The 16066-nt window shown below is 35.4% G+C and overlaps 1 protein-coding gene across 1 annotated transcript in view; it reads right to left on the bottom strand.

The window, feature by feature from the left end:
- Positions 1-16059, bottom strand: part of COL4A5 (collagen type IV alpha 5 chain) — a 219642-nt gene extending 203583 nt beyond the window's left edge. Inside the window, exon 1 of the mRNA XM_024748644.1 lies at positions 15864-16059. Within this exon, the coding sequence (XP_024604412.1) occupies positions 15864-15944 (81 nt within the window). The 5' untranslated portion in view covers positions 15945-16059. The remainder of the gene's footprint in view (positions 1-15863) is intronic.
- Positions 16060-16066: the final 7 nt, after the last annotated feature.

The following is a 16066-nucleotide window of genomic DNA, read 5'->3' on the forward strand; positions in this document are numbered from 1 at the left end:
GTTTTTTAGCATATTGTCAACTTCAAATTATAACGATTTAACCATTTGAAGAAAAAAGATATTTCTCTTTCCCTATCTGGGTATAATGGAGTGCAGAAAAAATGAATACATATAAGTTTGTAAGCTCATGTTTTAAATATAATGGTTGTCAATCTGCAAATTCAAATGTGTCATTCAAATTAGTTAGCAAAACAAACCTAAGCCCCTGAAGATGAACCTCTTTTTCCACCTCTAAAAAAGGTGACCTTTCTCAGTTTAATCTCATTTGTTACTTTACAACATTAGTCTGTGTTGTTTTCCATTATACGGTATACACAAATGAAGGCATGAAGGCTATGATAAGGTCTAATAAGCTTGTGCTATAACAAAAAAAAGTCTTTACTGCAACTGTGGAGAAAAATGAAATGCCTAACTAAGCTGTAAAAGATAAACAGGCAAGTAGAATTGAGAGAAGAGCTAAGGATGCATTTATTCACTATGAACCAAATTACTATAAATTGACTACATTCACTCCAAGGTAAAAAAAAAAATTTTAAATTAGAAACCCAGGAACTCAACTGACCATAAGAACTAGAAGAAAAAAGATATCATTTTTCTTCCTCCAAAATGTATTTAGTACCTTTAAGGAGTGAGGAAAATGGGAGGGGGGAAATCTAGAGAGATGAATCTTGCCAGATAGTGGAAACTTTCAACATACCCACATCTGAAAAAAATGTATAGCTTATTTCAAAAATCACAACATAAAAGGAATTGACTCCTTCATTTTGAAACAAAACAATGAAAATTAACATGACCTTAAAGCTAGGGAAAATTGGCTCATTTATAGTCAGCTAGGAAAACTACTCAGAAGGGATACTAACGCTTAAATAAATGCTTCACATTTCAGAAGGCTTCCTGAAACTAAATTAAATCATATTAACTCAAAATGGATAGGGCCATTTCCTACAGGGTCGTCGTTCAAGCATTTCTCCTACGAAGTTAAGTCAAAATAAAGGAAAGTTAGAAAAAGTGTCTTCCTCATCCCAAAATAAACTGAATTGTATTTTTTTCTAAAATATTTTTATCAGTTACCCAATCTTAGTCCTATAGTTTCTTTGTTTCATACATTATCGAAGAGGAATAAGACACTCAAATGAAGTAAAATAAGGTAGTAGGAAATAAAAACTATAGGAATGACCCTAGTCTTCTGTTCTCTCTTTTTTGTTTTTTAATTTTTATTGGGGTACAGTTGATTTACAATGTTGTGTTAGTTCCAGGTGTACAGCAAAGTGAGTCTGTTATACATATACATATATCCACTGAGTTTTAGATTCTTTTCCCATATAGGCCATTACAGAGTATTGAGTGGAGTTCCCTGTGCTATACAGTAGGTCCTTATTAGTTATCTATTTTAGTGAATATATACAGTAATGTGTGTCAATCCCAATCTTCCAATTTATCCCTCCCCCTTCTTACCCCCCAGTAACCATGTTTATTTTCTACATCTGTAACTCTATTTCTGTTTTGTAGATAAGTTCATTTGTAGCCTTTTTTTGATTCCACATATAAGTGATATCATATGTTATTTGTCTTTCTCTGTCTGACTTACTTAGTATAACAATCTCTAGGTCCATCCATGTTGCTGCAAATGGCATTATTTTGTCCTTTTTTATGGCTGAGTAACATTCCATTGTGTGTGTATATGTCTGTGTGTGTGTGTGTATACACACACACATACACACACACACCACATCTTCTTTATCCATTCATCTGTGGATGGACACTTAGGTTGCTTCCATACCTTGGCAATTGTAAATAATGCTGCTATGAATATTGGGGTGCATGTATCTTTCTGAATTAGTGTTATTGTTTTTTCCATATATATACTCAGGAGTGGAACTGTCAAGTCATATAAAGGAAATAAAAGCAAAAATAACCAAATGGGACCTAACTAAACTTAAAAGCTTTTGCACAACAATGCAAAGAAAACCATTGACAAAGCAAAAAGACAACCTATGGAATGGTAGAAAATATTTGCAAATGATATGACCAATAAGGGATCAATATCCAACATATATAAACAGCTCATACAACTCAACATTAAAAATAAACAACCCGATTAAAAAATGAGAAGAATTGAACAGACATTTTTCCAAAGAGGAAATGCAGATAGCCAACAGGCACATGAAAAGATGCTCAACACTGCTAATCATCAGGGAAATGTAAATCAAAACCACAATGAGATATCATCTCACATCTGTCAGAATGGTTATCATCAAAAAACAAAAAAAACACAAATAACAAATGTTGGCAAGGATGTAGAAAAAAGGAGGGAGTGTAAATTGGTGCAGCCACTGTGGAAAACAGTATGGAAGTTTCTCAAAAAAATAAAAATAGTACTATATGACCCAGCAATTCCATTCCAAGGTAACTCTTTGTTTAAAAAAAGATTATTTATTTATTTATTTATTTAGGCTGTGCCGGGTGTTAGTTGCAGCACATGAGATCTTCATTGAGGCATGTGGGGTCTTTCACTGTGGCATGCAGGCTCTTGGTTGCGGTGCGCGGGCTTCTCTCTAGTTGTGGTGTGTGGGTTTTCTCTCTCTAGTTGTGGTACACGGGCTCCAGAGCACATAGGCTCTGTAGTTTGCGGCACATGTGCTCTCTAGTTGAGCTGCGTGAGCTCAGTAGTTGTGGCACATGGGCTTAGTTGCCCTGCGGCATGTGGGATCTTAGTTCCCTGACCAGGAATTGAACCTGCATCCTCTGCATTGTAAGGCAGATTCTTTACCACTGGACCACCATGGGAGTCCCCTCCAAGGTAACTCTTATACTGTAAATTTAGATAGATGATAGATGGATGGATAATAAGTAGGTAGACAGATAGGTACAGATATAGGTATACAGATGACAATATCTAGTTTTAGAAGTCTACTCAAAGGAAATAATCTGAAAAGCAAATAATTTTGTTCAGCAATGTTCACAGCAGTGTTATCAACAGAAATGACAGCAGGCTATGTTGGAACAGTTGCTACTGGACTTGCCATCTTGCCAAAAACAACCAAAAAACTCTGCAAAGTATGTGAAACAAATGTTTTCATACGTTGGGAAAAGTTAGCAAAGACGGTGGTTTCAACACTTAAACATTCTGAAGGTCCTAACAATAAAAGGTCCTAACAATAAAAGGTCCTAACAATAAAATAAGGGGGGAAATTGAGTGTGCAGACTACAAAGGAAGAAGTAAATCTATCTTAATTCACAGAAGATATAATCACATTATGTAGATAATTCTAAGAAATTCATTGAAAAACTACCAGAAATAATAAATTAATTTAGCAAGATCATAGTATATATGTCAATAGAAAAATATCACTCATATTTCAATACACTGATAATTGAAAATAGAAGATAAAATACAATACTATTAATACCATTAATACTACATAATACTATTCAAACACAGGAATACTTAGGGATAAATTTAACAAAATATGTATAAGACCTACACAGTGAAAACTACAAAATATTGCTGAGAGAAATTAAAGAACACCTTAGTAAACAGAAAGATATACCATGTTCACTTATCAGAATAAATGAATACTGTTAAGAGATCAATTTTCCCCCAAATGATCTGCAGATTAAACACAATCCCATTCAAAATTACAGGAGGTTTATCTGTATGAATTGACAAGGTGACTGCAAATTTTACATAGAAATGCAAAGGAGGAGAAGAAGGATGAAGGGAGGAAGAGGAGAAGGGAGAGGAGGAGGAGAACGAAAAATTTGAAAAAGAACAAATTTGGAGAATTTGCACCGCCTGATTTCAAGCCTTACTATAAAACTACAGTAATGAAGGCAGTCTGCTATTTATTACCTAGGGCGTAGACATATAGATTGAGGAATTTATTAGAGTCCAAAAATAAACCCACACATATATGGTTAATTATTTTCAACAAAGGTACCAAAGTAATTAAATGGGGAAGGGATTATCTTTTCAAAAAATGGTGCTGGAACTAGTTAAACACATGGGAAAAAACTGAACCAGTACCCTTACCAAACACATGGGAAAAAACTGAACCAGTACCCTTACCAAACACCATACACAAACAACTAAATGGGTCAAAAGCTGAAACTACTTTTTAAAAAAAACTTTTAGAGGCAAACATGGATGAAAATCTTGGTGACCTTGGAGTAGTCAAAGACCAGTTAAGAAAATAAAAAGGCAAGCCACCAAATGGGAGAACACATACACAAAACTTGTATATATCAAACAAAGATGTTGTATCCCAAATATGTAAGAGCTCTTACCACTCAAATATAAGAAAAAAGAAATGACCTACTGATAGACACCATATGGATAAATCTAAAATGCATTACATTAAGAGAAAAAAGACTCAATACGTTACACGCTGGCTGATTCAATCTATATGACATTATGAAAAAGGTAAAATTATAGAATTAGAAAATAGATCACTGATAACCGGGAACTGTGGGTAAGTGGAGGAGCTAATTACAAAGAGGCAGCATTAGGAAATATTGTGAGGTGATGGAACTGTTCCGAATCGTGTTTATGGCAGTGGTTACAAGATTGTATGCTTTTATCAAAACTCACAGGCAGTACATCAATGATAGTAAATTTTACTGTATATAAATAAATAAAAAGAACTATAAGAAAACTGCAAGGAGGTAGCAATACTCAGACATCAAAATGGCTAAAACTAAAAAGAGTAACAGTAGCAAACGTAGGTTAGGATGAGGAGCAACTAGGACTTTTATCCATTGGTGGAATGTTCAACGGTACGACCACTCTAAAAAACAATTTAGCAGTTTCTTGTAAAATTTAAAATAGACTTATGATACAACCCAGCAATTCCATTCCTTGATTATTTACCCAAGAAAAATGAAAGCGTATGTCCACACAAAGACTTGTTCACAACACTCATAGCAGAGGAAGTGGGGGGAAACTCTGAAGACAATTTTCTCCATCTGACTCAGTACTCAGTACCTTTCTCACTCATAGCACTTCTCCTCTTCCTCTCCTAGGTCTCCAGCTCCCTAAAAGTGCAGGAGCTTTTTGTTTGAGGCTCCTGCATCAGTGAGATGACCTGATCCCCAAGTCTGTGCTGATCCACCAGACCTGCAGTCACTGCATGGAGAAAAATGTAAATGGGAGGGAAGGGGAGTTGGCACTTCCCCTGATACAGTCTCTTGCTGATCAATCATAATAAGCAGTTAAGGGGTTGTTATTTTCATTTCGGCTTGCTTGTTTTAACTGGCTACTAAGACACCTAGCAGTTCAGCTGAGTTCCTAACAACATAATGATTTAAATAGGTGCAAATTATTTCTTGATGAAATTTAACTTTTTCTTAATGTCAGCAAATAGGAATGGGATAGGAGCTCCTCAATCTGTTACTGTGTAAAACTTAAAGCTAACATAAGAGCGAAATAGTAAATATATTCCCCAAAAGATAGAGTGCAAAAAAAAAAGGATATTTTCTCTTACCACTTCTATTAAACTTGTACTGGAAGTCCTAGCCAGTACAATAAGGTGGAGAGCAGAAAAAGGCATATGGATTGAAAAGGAAAAACAACTCTGTTTTTCAGATAATATGATTATGTACATGGAAAATACAAACTACTAGAACCTAATGAATAATCTTAGCAATGCTGTTCTATGTCTTGATTGACTACACTTACTATTGTATGCATCTGTCAAGACTCACAGAACTGTGCATAAAATGGGTGAATTTTACAATATATAAATCATACCCCAAAAAAGAAAAAACAGTAATATCTTAGGGTAAAAAGATCAATATATAAATGAATGTCTATATCTTAGCAACAAACTAAAATTACAATTTTGAAAATTATACCATTTACTATACAAGCATATGCATAGGAAGAAACTGACCAAATGCTGAGCATGACTTCTATGATGAAGGTAATTAAAGAATATCTCAATTAAAGGAGAGATGTGTTCATAGATTGGGAAAATCAATAATTTTAAGATTTCACTTATTCCTAAATTGATCCATAGAATTATTGCTATCCTTACCAAAATCTCAAATAGATTTTTAGTAAAAATTTACAAGATGAATCTAAAATTTATATGGAATAAACATTCAAGACAACCGTCAAGACAATCTTAAAGAACAAATTTGAAGGACTTACACTACAAAATTTAAAGTGTTATTATAATGCCAAAATAATGAAGAATGCATAATACTGGAATAAGGATAGACAAGCAGATCAACAGGCCAGACTAGTAAGTTCTGACCAAGACCTATACATTCAACTGATTTTTAATAAAGCCATCAAACCAAATCAATGAAAAGAGGTATTTCTTTTCAACATACGGTACTGGAACGACTGGTTATCTATATAGAAAAAAATGGTCCTAAAGACAACTGAAACTATAAATATTCTGGAAGAAAACATATGATAATATCTTTGCAACCTTGGAGTTTAAAAACTTTTATAGAAGACACAAAAGGCACTGAAAGGAAGGGGGCATAGCAGAGCTTGGGTAACGGAAATGTTCTATATCTTGACCTGGATGGTGGTTACCAAAGTGTATACAATTAAAAATATATATATTTGAGCTGTTCACCTAAGATCGGTACATATCACTTTATGTAAATTACACTTCAATAAAATAACTGTTAAAATGCAAAAATTAAAGTGTTCATAGAAGCTTTACGTGTAATAGACAAGCCGTAAATAACCCAAATATTCATCAACACGCGAACAGAAAAACACAGTGTGGTATATCCATATAATGGAATATGACTCAACAAGAAAATAATGAACTACGGATACACATTACAATGTGGATGAATCTCAAATGCTGAAAAAAAAAAGATCCAAAACAAAGAAAGTGTACATATGACTCCATTTATATGACTCTAGAAAACAAAATTAATGTACAGAAAGCAGATCAGTGGTTACCTGGGGATGGGGGATAGGAGTAGGAAGGGAGAGAAGGACTGCCAAGAGGCATGAAAATCTTCAGGAGTGATTTATATGTTCATTATTTTTAATGTACTGGTGGCTTCACAAGTGTACACATAAGTCACAACTCCTTAAATTGTACACTTTAAATATGTGCACTTTATTTTATGTCAATTATACCTCCGAGTTACTTAAAAATTATAGAGACAAGGATTTGAGCTCAATAAAAAAGAAAGTTCCTTCTAACAACCAGAACAATAGAATTTTAGAGTGGAAAGAGACTTTGTGGGTACTGCTGACAACGTAGCATCTACCCTCTCTTTGAGCACTTTTAGTAATGGGTCATTCCTGTTACTGAATAGCTTAATGGTTAGAAAATAATTGATATCAAGAGTTCCTATAACTTAACTAATTGATTCTAGGTCTTGTCTCTCGGCAAATAAATCTACCCTTCCCCAAAATTCAAAATTCATTCCACAATTAACTATTGAGAATCAACTACATACAAGGAACCAGTCCATACACTGTGACGAATACAAAGATATGTAAGCCAAGAACTCTGGTTTTATGGGTTTTCCAATTTGGTATCTAAAAATAACTGTAACTTTAGCTCATAGTCTTTCTTCATCAGTGTCTCCTCTGCTGTGGTTTGTATAGTGAGAATGTTTCTGACTTGTCAATTAAACTGAAGATTATAGGAAAGATACAAATACAATCTAGTACATTTTCTATTTGGTATTTTAACTCTATCTACTAGGATGAATAAAATTACAAAATCATATCACCAATCCCTAAACCAATGTGGTATACTGGAGAGAGGAATGGAATAATATTACTTCTCTGCCTCTGCAACTAACAAGATGCATCTTTCATCAATCACTTTCCTGTAGAATGATGGGAGCTGGTCTCTGTAGTGGTTTTCAAACTTTATAAGACCCTTTCACTCTCTTAAAAATCACTGAGGACCCCAAAGCTTTTGCTTATGTGGGTTACATCTATCAGTATGTACCATATAAAATAAAACTGAGTAATAATTAAAATAATTATTTCTTTATTCATTTAAAAGCAACAATAATGAACTCATGGGCCTTCCCTGGTGGTCCAGCGGGTAAGACTCTGCGCTCCCAATGCAGGGGGCCCAGGTTCCTTGCTCTCTGGTCGGGGAACTAGATCCCGTATGAATGCCGCAACTAAGAGTCCGCATGCCCCAGTGAAGATCCCGCGTGCCGCAACTAAGACCCGGTGCAGCCAAAATAAATAAATAAGTAAACAAACAAATATTTTAAAAAATAATGAACTCATTACATGTTAACATATATTATGTATTTTCATGAAAATAATTATATTTTCCAAAACAAAAAAAAAGGGAGAAGAGGGATTGTTTTACATCTTTTTTGCAAATCTCTTTAATGTCTGCCTTGATAGAAGACAGCTAGATCTTCATATCTGCTTCTGCATCCGCTCTGTTGCAATATGTTGTTTTGGTTGAAATATATGAAGAAAATCTGGCTTCATGAAGTTATATATTTGGAAAACTGAGTATTTTAATACCTTTTTAAAATAACTGTAGATATTCTTTGATACTATGCCAAAATTCTGCAAGTGGTAGACAAAAGAGTCTACCTAAAAGAAGGAAGGTTGCAACATAGAATCTGATACCTTATCTATTTAATTTTTGTACTCAATTACATTAAAACTGATTGATCTAACTTGTCTTTCAATGGATCTTTTAGCCATGATGATTTTGTAACATCATGCATTAGTCATTTGGAAAATATTAGTTCAGTGGGATTTGCAGAACTTCCAAATGTTAACACATTTTATTACATAATATAAAAAAATCATACACATTAATATAGTTACCAATCTCATTAGACAAGGCTAAGTTTTGGAAAGCTATCAAGCCCATACTCAAGATTCAAGTTTTCTAAAATTCTAATACTTGAAAAGCTCAAATGTTTTCATTGGCAACAAACACTGCCAGTTGTCTTCCTTGAAATGACAGACTCACTTTGCTCATTTTCAAGAAAATTCCTGCCAAATACTCAAGTCTGAATAACCACAGTTTGTCTTTCAAGTAAAAATGTGTTCCAGGCAAAAATCAGCTAGTTCAGCCCCCAACTCACACAACTCACAAAGCACAAGAGCTTTTCCTAGAAATGATGTTACTTCAGCATACAGAAGCGTGTTCTGTAATTCCCATTTTGTCATACAGAAATTTTAAAATATCTGTACTCAAGGGTCAAGATTGAATAAAATCAATGCTACATTGAGAACATTGTTAAGTAAAATTGGCTTTTTGTCCTCCAAGACTATGAAGAATACAGCTACTAGGACAATTGGGTATACTGCACTGTCTTACCCATCATCAGTGCAAATGTCAACACAGTGAAAAAGGCCAAACAGTCTTCAAATTATTGTTCAAATAGTCCTCATGTTCCTCCTGATAGGATGTCAGGAATCTCAGGGGTCTTCAGATCACACTTTGAGAACCACTGACCTAATGTCCCTCCAATGCTAAAATATCTATAGTTACGTAAATAGCCAGCATCTTTCATTTGTACAACTCTATAAGACGTTAGTTTCCCTATTAAGAAAGACATCTTACATTTAACAAATACATCAAATTCTTACAAATCTTTTAGTCAACTGATCCTGACAACAAACTCATGAGGTTGTGAAGCAGGAACTATTTATTCCTTCCTAAAAGAACCTTGATTTTATTCAAATTTTCCCACCCTCTAACTTTTCCAGGCAGCAATGTGCTTTGGTGTGTTGCAGGGGGAGGTGGCAGTGTAAGTCACTTGTCTAACTCTACATTTATGGTCCTATTCCACTTGCCAATGTACTGGTGTAAACATATACATGTAATACAATTCTAACCAGTCAGATGTAAGGGTGAAGGTATGGGACTCCTGAGAAAGTTTTCACTGCTGATAAAAAGGGACACAAATGAACAGTTCATACTCTTCTTCTATTAGGCATTGTGGCATCTGCATGTGATCCCTGGAACTGCAGCAGCAATCTTGCAAGTATGAGGGGCACGAATCTGAGACAGTAAGCTGATAGGCAGAGTATGGCAGAGGAGAAAGTGGAAAGAACCTGGGTCACTATTTGGCTGAATTAATTAATTTTGGAGGTACTCTACCTCCAAACTTCTTGTAATGTGAGTTAAAATTTTTCTCTGTTAAGGCAGTTGAATTAGTGTTTTCTACCACCTGCAACAGAAAGCAACCTGATATAAACAGGCACTACTATGCTTTTCACATACAGAAGCGTTTTACTACATCAATTAGATTATGAGATTATGGACAGAGAAGGACTTCTCCTCCTTTAGCAAGTCCTGGAGAGCTCAAAATACAGAATACACGAAACAATTTTTCACTAGTGTCCCACTCTTAATACCATCTTCCCCCGCCAAAGTTCCAATATCTCCTTCAGGATTCCATTAATGTCACACACACTATAAGAAATTTTGGAAGCAAATCAGCCAGTTCTGTTAACGTATATGAAGAGTGTCATTTGACTGAATTATAAGATGATACAAATGCCAACAGAATTTCTTCCAGTTCTATTTTAGTACTCACTGTCATAAAACCAATTCCATTAACCTGACTAGCACTTGCTCAAAAAAGGTGCTTAAGTCTCTCTACAAGTTAAAAAGTAAAGCAAATGATTTAGTAAATTTTTTTAAGTTAAAAATTAAATTTAGCAAAAACCTGTTTCTTTTGTAACATTTGCCTTTGGTTGTCTTTCGTTAGCAAATAGCAAGGGATTTAAGGTTCCCTTTTCAACAGGGTAGCAGGTACCATTACAGACTACACTTTTGGTAAAAGGCCCGCAGAAGCTTCTAAAGGAACCAAGGGCAGTTGGACCTATACAGATTATGAAGGTAAATAAACTCAAGCATTGATGCATAAAATGAGAATCTGGTTAAAATGAAAGAAGCTAATGTATCAGAGATCACACTAAAGATGCCTCTCCAAAACACCTCAAGAATTACTGCTATTAAAAACAATCTTTGTAATGAGGATTTAGTTAAGTGGTTGGGTGGTTCATTTATAATGTTAATTAGAAGAGAATTTATTTTCAAAAATCACTTCTGTTCTATGGTTGCTATTGTCAGAAGGGGATGAGATGATGGAATGATTACATTTTAAAAAGAAAATCATTAGAGGATAGAACCAAATCTGCCAACCAACTGGCAAACAATTGAGCATCAATTCTATAGTCACTGTACTAGATAGAAAAAAAAATTATTAAGACTGTCTCATAGGTACTCTTTTATACTACTGATACGAATATAATTGGTAAAAACATTCTGGAAAGTAATTTGGCAAGAGCAGATCCCTATCATTCAGAAGCTTAAAGTTCAGCTATTCAAACGCCACCTGGAAAAGCCATAATGTGTAACAGTTTGTGATTTTGTGGAGGAATACAATTGAAATGCACAAGCCACAAGGCTATCGTAAAGGCAGTAAAGTCACTTAGCTAGTGAGGAAACACAAGGAAAAGGTAAGGCGGGAGTGTTGCAAAATGGATGCGGGACCTCTCACTCCATATGTACTTCCAAGTTTGTTGCTAAAAACAGGAGATGGGGGCTGGAATAGTATCACCCCAAAGTGGGAAAAACAGATTAGAAATTAATGGGGGGAAACTTCTGGAGTATCACTTAGGGAGGATGAAAGCAAGGGACAACAGTAGGCAAAGACACCGGCATTTAAGTGTAAAGCTCATAGGCAGCTATGGGGTAGGGGGTGGGGAGAGAGGGTAAAGGGGGTCCCCATATTCAGACGCATTCCAAAACTCTCCTGGGGGAGGGAGAATGTCAGTGAGTTTGGAGTATGTTACACCCTTGCTATAGCTAGGAAGAGGTCAGTGGGGGAGGTATTCATGGAATACAGGCTCCACCTTCCGTATAGGGGAGAAATGTACGGGGATGCATGGTTTACAACATTAAAATTTAGGTCCTTGAGGATGAATGGCCCAGGCAAGTATAGCAAAGAGCTATTAAAGGATGAACTGGTGGGTAAGCCTATCTTTAGAATCAATTCATGTGACCACTCACGGAATCGGTAATGGGAATTATTCAACTTTTCAACATGACTCTATTTTTCTGTACTACCGTGAATGAAATAGGAACTGAGGAAAATTTCATGAGCATGTTCTGGAGCTAAACTGCTCAATCACTTACTAACTGTGTGACCTCTGGTAGTTTTTTAACCACCCTGTTGGCCTCAGATTCCTTGTACATAAAATGGGAATAATATTATCTACCTAAGAGGGTATAACATAGTAACCACTAAAAAAAAAGTTAGCTATCATATTATCTGTTGATACAGCCTTTCTAAACGTCAGGGTCTACTGCAGGTACCAAAGACTTTAAAAATACTGATGACCTTTAACCCAATAATTCTCCACGAAGGAGGCAGTACTAACAAAATAATACAAAATATGGAATAAGAATTGTTTATGGCCGTATTTCTTATAATGACTAAAAAAAACTTGAAATTTAAAAATATAGTCTATAAAAGTGAACACGTAAATTAATTGTGGTGTGTATAATATAAATTGTATGCAATCATTTAAAAATAATACTTTTAAACTAAGAATTTTAATAACATGGGAAAATAATAAGTGAAAAAACAATAGCATATAAAATTGTATATATCGTAATCCCAACTTTTAAAAAATTTTAATCAATCTACTTTTTGAAGAAAATATTAGATACATAAGAAGGAAAATCATCAAAACAATAATATAGGTTATTTCTGTGCTGTTGGTAGAACTGTGAAGAGATATTTATTTTCTTCTTTATATTTTTCTCATTTTTCAAGTTTCCAACATTAAGCATGTATTATTTTTCTCATCAGACAAAATCAACATGTAAGTTTGTTGAATGAACAAATATACAGTTCTTGCCCTCAAAAAGTCTATAATCTAATAGGGAGAAGACATAAAATCCCATGAAACAAAATGCTTGTAAGGCCGAATACATTTAGATACTAGACAAGAGGCTAAATATGACAAATGTTCAAAGAAGGGTAAAATCAGCAACTGATTTAATAGTAAGGGAAAGCTCCACAGAACTATTTATCTATGCTCACTAGCATGGAAGCTCCATGAAGGCAGGGACCCTCTCTATCTTATTCAGTTTTATCTATAGTGTCTAGCACAAAATGATTTTGTGGATAGTACATATCCATGAGGGGAGAAATAGAACAACATAAATATAATTCTTAAGTACTTATGAGTTGCTGAATAAATATCTGCTGAATGAATGTAAATGTTATGCTGAAACTGAGGAAAGATTTGGATCCACAGGATTCTAAACAAGATGGAGAGCCAAAACATGTATGTAATGTGGGATGAACTGGGAGATTGGGATTGACATATATACACTAATATGTATAAAACAGCTAAGAAGAACCTGCATAAAAAAATAAATAAAATTCAAAAAAATGTATGTAATGCTCAACTGTATAGTAGTACTAGAATTTAACACACCATATTCATAAATCTAAGTGTATATCCTACTAACAGAGAGTCAGCACAGGTACCTTTACATAAAAGTACGTATTTCCATCACTAGAACTGACCTTTCCAACTAAATCTGCTTTCTTCCTTTATTGCTAACCTTTCGGAATAAGAGTTACTTTATTCCACCTAACAAACTCTCCACCTAAAAAATTTTCCACATATTTGTGATATCCCAATTTGGCATGACTTCAGAGATAAAGAAATCACTTAACTATGAAAAATTAAAGCAATTTAAGTAGCAATGCTCTTCCTGGTATAAAAGTCCCAATACTAGACTACTTCAGTCAACAAGCAGCCCCACTACCATCCAGTTTACTCTGGAGAAGGTCACCAATATCCCCAGCACTAGTATGGAGAGCAGATACCATTCATATCTCTGAGATGATTAAAACATTACTCTAACTAGGATATTAATGTGTGAAGCAGAAAAAACAAACCCTGGTTTTATTAGAGGCACATTATACTAATGATAGGGAAATGGGGTCTAAAATGTTCTTTAAAAATTATATAGGAGAGAAATAAATAAATAATTGCATAGGAGAAATAAGGGAAAAAAAACTGCCTGGTGTCTTCTGTAATTTCTTTATGAACACTCAATTGTTAAAGAGTCCAAGAAAACAAGCTTGCTCCCAAATTTTGTCAATCATAAAATAATTTCATTTTTAACATAACATGATTTAATATAATCTGACATAAACTACAGCTATACATACCTGTATGATTGGTATCTGGTGTACATTTATTAATAGCAACGTCAAAAGTAAAAAATGAGAAATATTTAATCAAACATCCACAAAATCTTTGCCCCTGGGCCAAATGCCACAAGCAGTGAACACCAAGATGATGTTTTTAAAAGGAACTATTTTCAACAACACAATTGTAGTTTTATCCAAGGGCCTGCAGCCCTACTGAGTGGCTAAACCTTAGCCCATTAAGAAGCTCTGCATCATAAAAGCAATTTTAAATTATCTATCTACTTTGATGGAGGAATAATTATGGCAAGTATAATTAAAAATATTTGCTATGCATGGTTTTTCAGCAGAGTTGCCATTATTATTATGTTGTGCTTAGAGTAATATGAAAGTTACTTTTCTCATACTATGAGTATACACTTTCTGGAGGATGGGAGGAGGACAATGTAACCTGAGGCATGCTGAGTGTATAGAACAGCTAGACAGCTAACTTACAAGTGGACCCACGTAAGCTATATAACACAGCAGTGGCATATAAAGAATTGATAGTCACTCAACCATGTGAAGGCCTAAGCCATGATCTCATATTAAAGTGTTTTTAAAACCACCCATTATGTTCACTCAAATATAACTTTTAAATAATTTGTCACACACTTAATTCTCTATTTAGAGGTTAAGTGAAATTAAGGATGATGGGTTTCAGTCTGGAGAACATTTTCTCTGACAAAGCCATTCATTCCTTTAGATCTGCCTCTCATCCCCAGAAGGATAGTGGGTGGGACCTATCTCTTAGAGATATATTAGGATTTTAATTCTAAGAGATATATTAGGATTTTCATTCTACATTCCTAAAACTGAGTGGAAGTTTTTGCTCTGTCATTTCACGTGTACTTCCCTCCTCCACTCTCCTTTAAACCAGAACACTCATTCTCCTGTGAAAAAGAGATCGTTCTTTTCCTTTAAATAGGTGACGGGCAAATTCTCAATTTGTTTCAGGTGCCTTAGTAAGCTAAAAAAAGTAAACAACAAAAACTGAGAACTTAAAAAAAAAAAAAAAGATGCAGAAGAACCGAAGCCTGAAGCCATCCGTCTTTACCTCATTCTTCTTGGTATGTTACCTGAGCATTTGCAACAAGGATGTCAAGAGGGAAGCAGTCTCTACAGAGGCTTTACTGACCAGAGGTGAGGGTAGGTTCATGTTCCTTAAGGAAAAGGCAAAAGGGAAGAACTTCACGGGCGCGCTTAACACTTTGGTGGAAGGTGGATTTTAGAAAGGCCAAAATAGTAAACTATCGACAAAGTTTAAAGAGTGCGTGGATTGGGCACAACTAGTGAAAAGGTTAGCGGGCATGTAAGGAAACACTCGAGGTGGGAGGGTGCGGAGGAAAAGTTTTAAATATCCACCAGAGCTTAGTTATCTATTAACATGCATCCTCCTCCCCAGGCTCTGCTCTTGCCCCCAGAGCAGCTAGCTGCAGGGAAAGCAAGCAGCCCTATTTTTAAACACTTAAACCTCTCCCTTGGACTTCAGAAGGCTTGAGTTACTAGCGTTGTAAATAATGTTTCTTCCTAAACAAGTGAAGGCACACCTGAATTCCCTAGCCGAGGCCCAGGAGAAAGGAAGGTAAAGGCACAAAAAGTGATTTCAGCGTGAGAGCGAGGTGATGGGATGGGGGTCGGGGGTAGAAGGAAGGACTTACCGCAGCCTCTGCGGGCTGCCCCCAAAGACTCAGGGCCAGTAAGAACAAGCCGGCAGCCAGGCTGACTCCACGCAGTTTCATTCTTCTCCGGCTCCCGCAGCTCCTTCAGCACCCGCACGAAATCCCTGGCTGGCTCTGACCAACTGACATAATCTTGAGGGTTTATAGGGAGAGAGCTAGAGCCGGAGAGAGACAGCGAGGGC

The sequence above is a fragment of the Neophocaena asiaeorientalis genome, unplaced genomic scaffold, assembly GCF_003031525.2.
Source record: "Neophocaena asiaeorientalis asiaeorientalis breed wild unplaced genomic scaffold, Neophocaena_asiaeorientalis_V1.1 scaffold41, whole genome shotgun sequence".
NCBI classification, from domain to species: domain Eukaryota; kingdom Metazoa; phylum Chordata; class Mammalia; order Artiodactyla; family Phocoenidae; genus Neophocaena; species Neophocaena asiaeorientalis.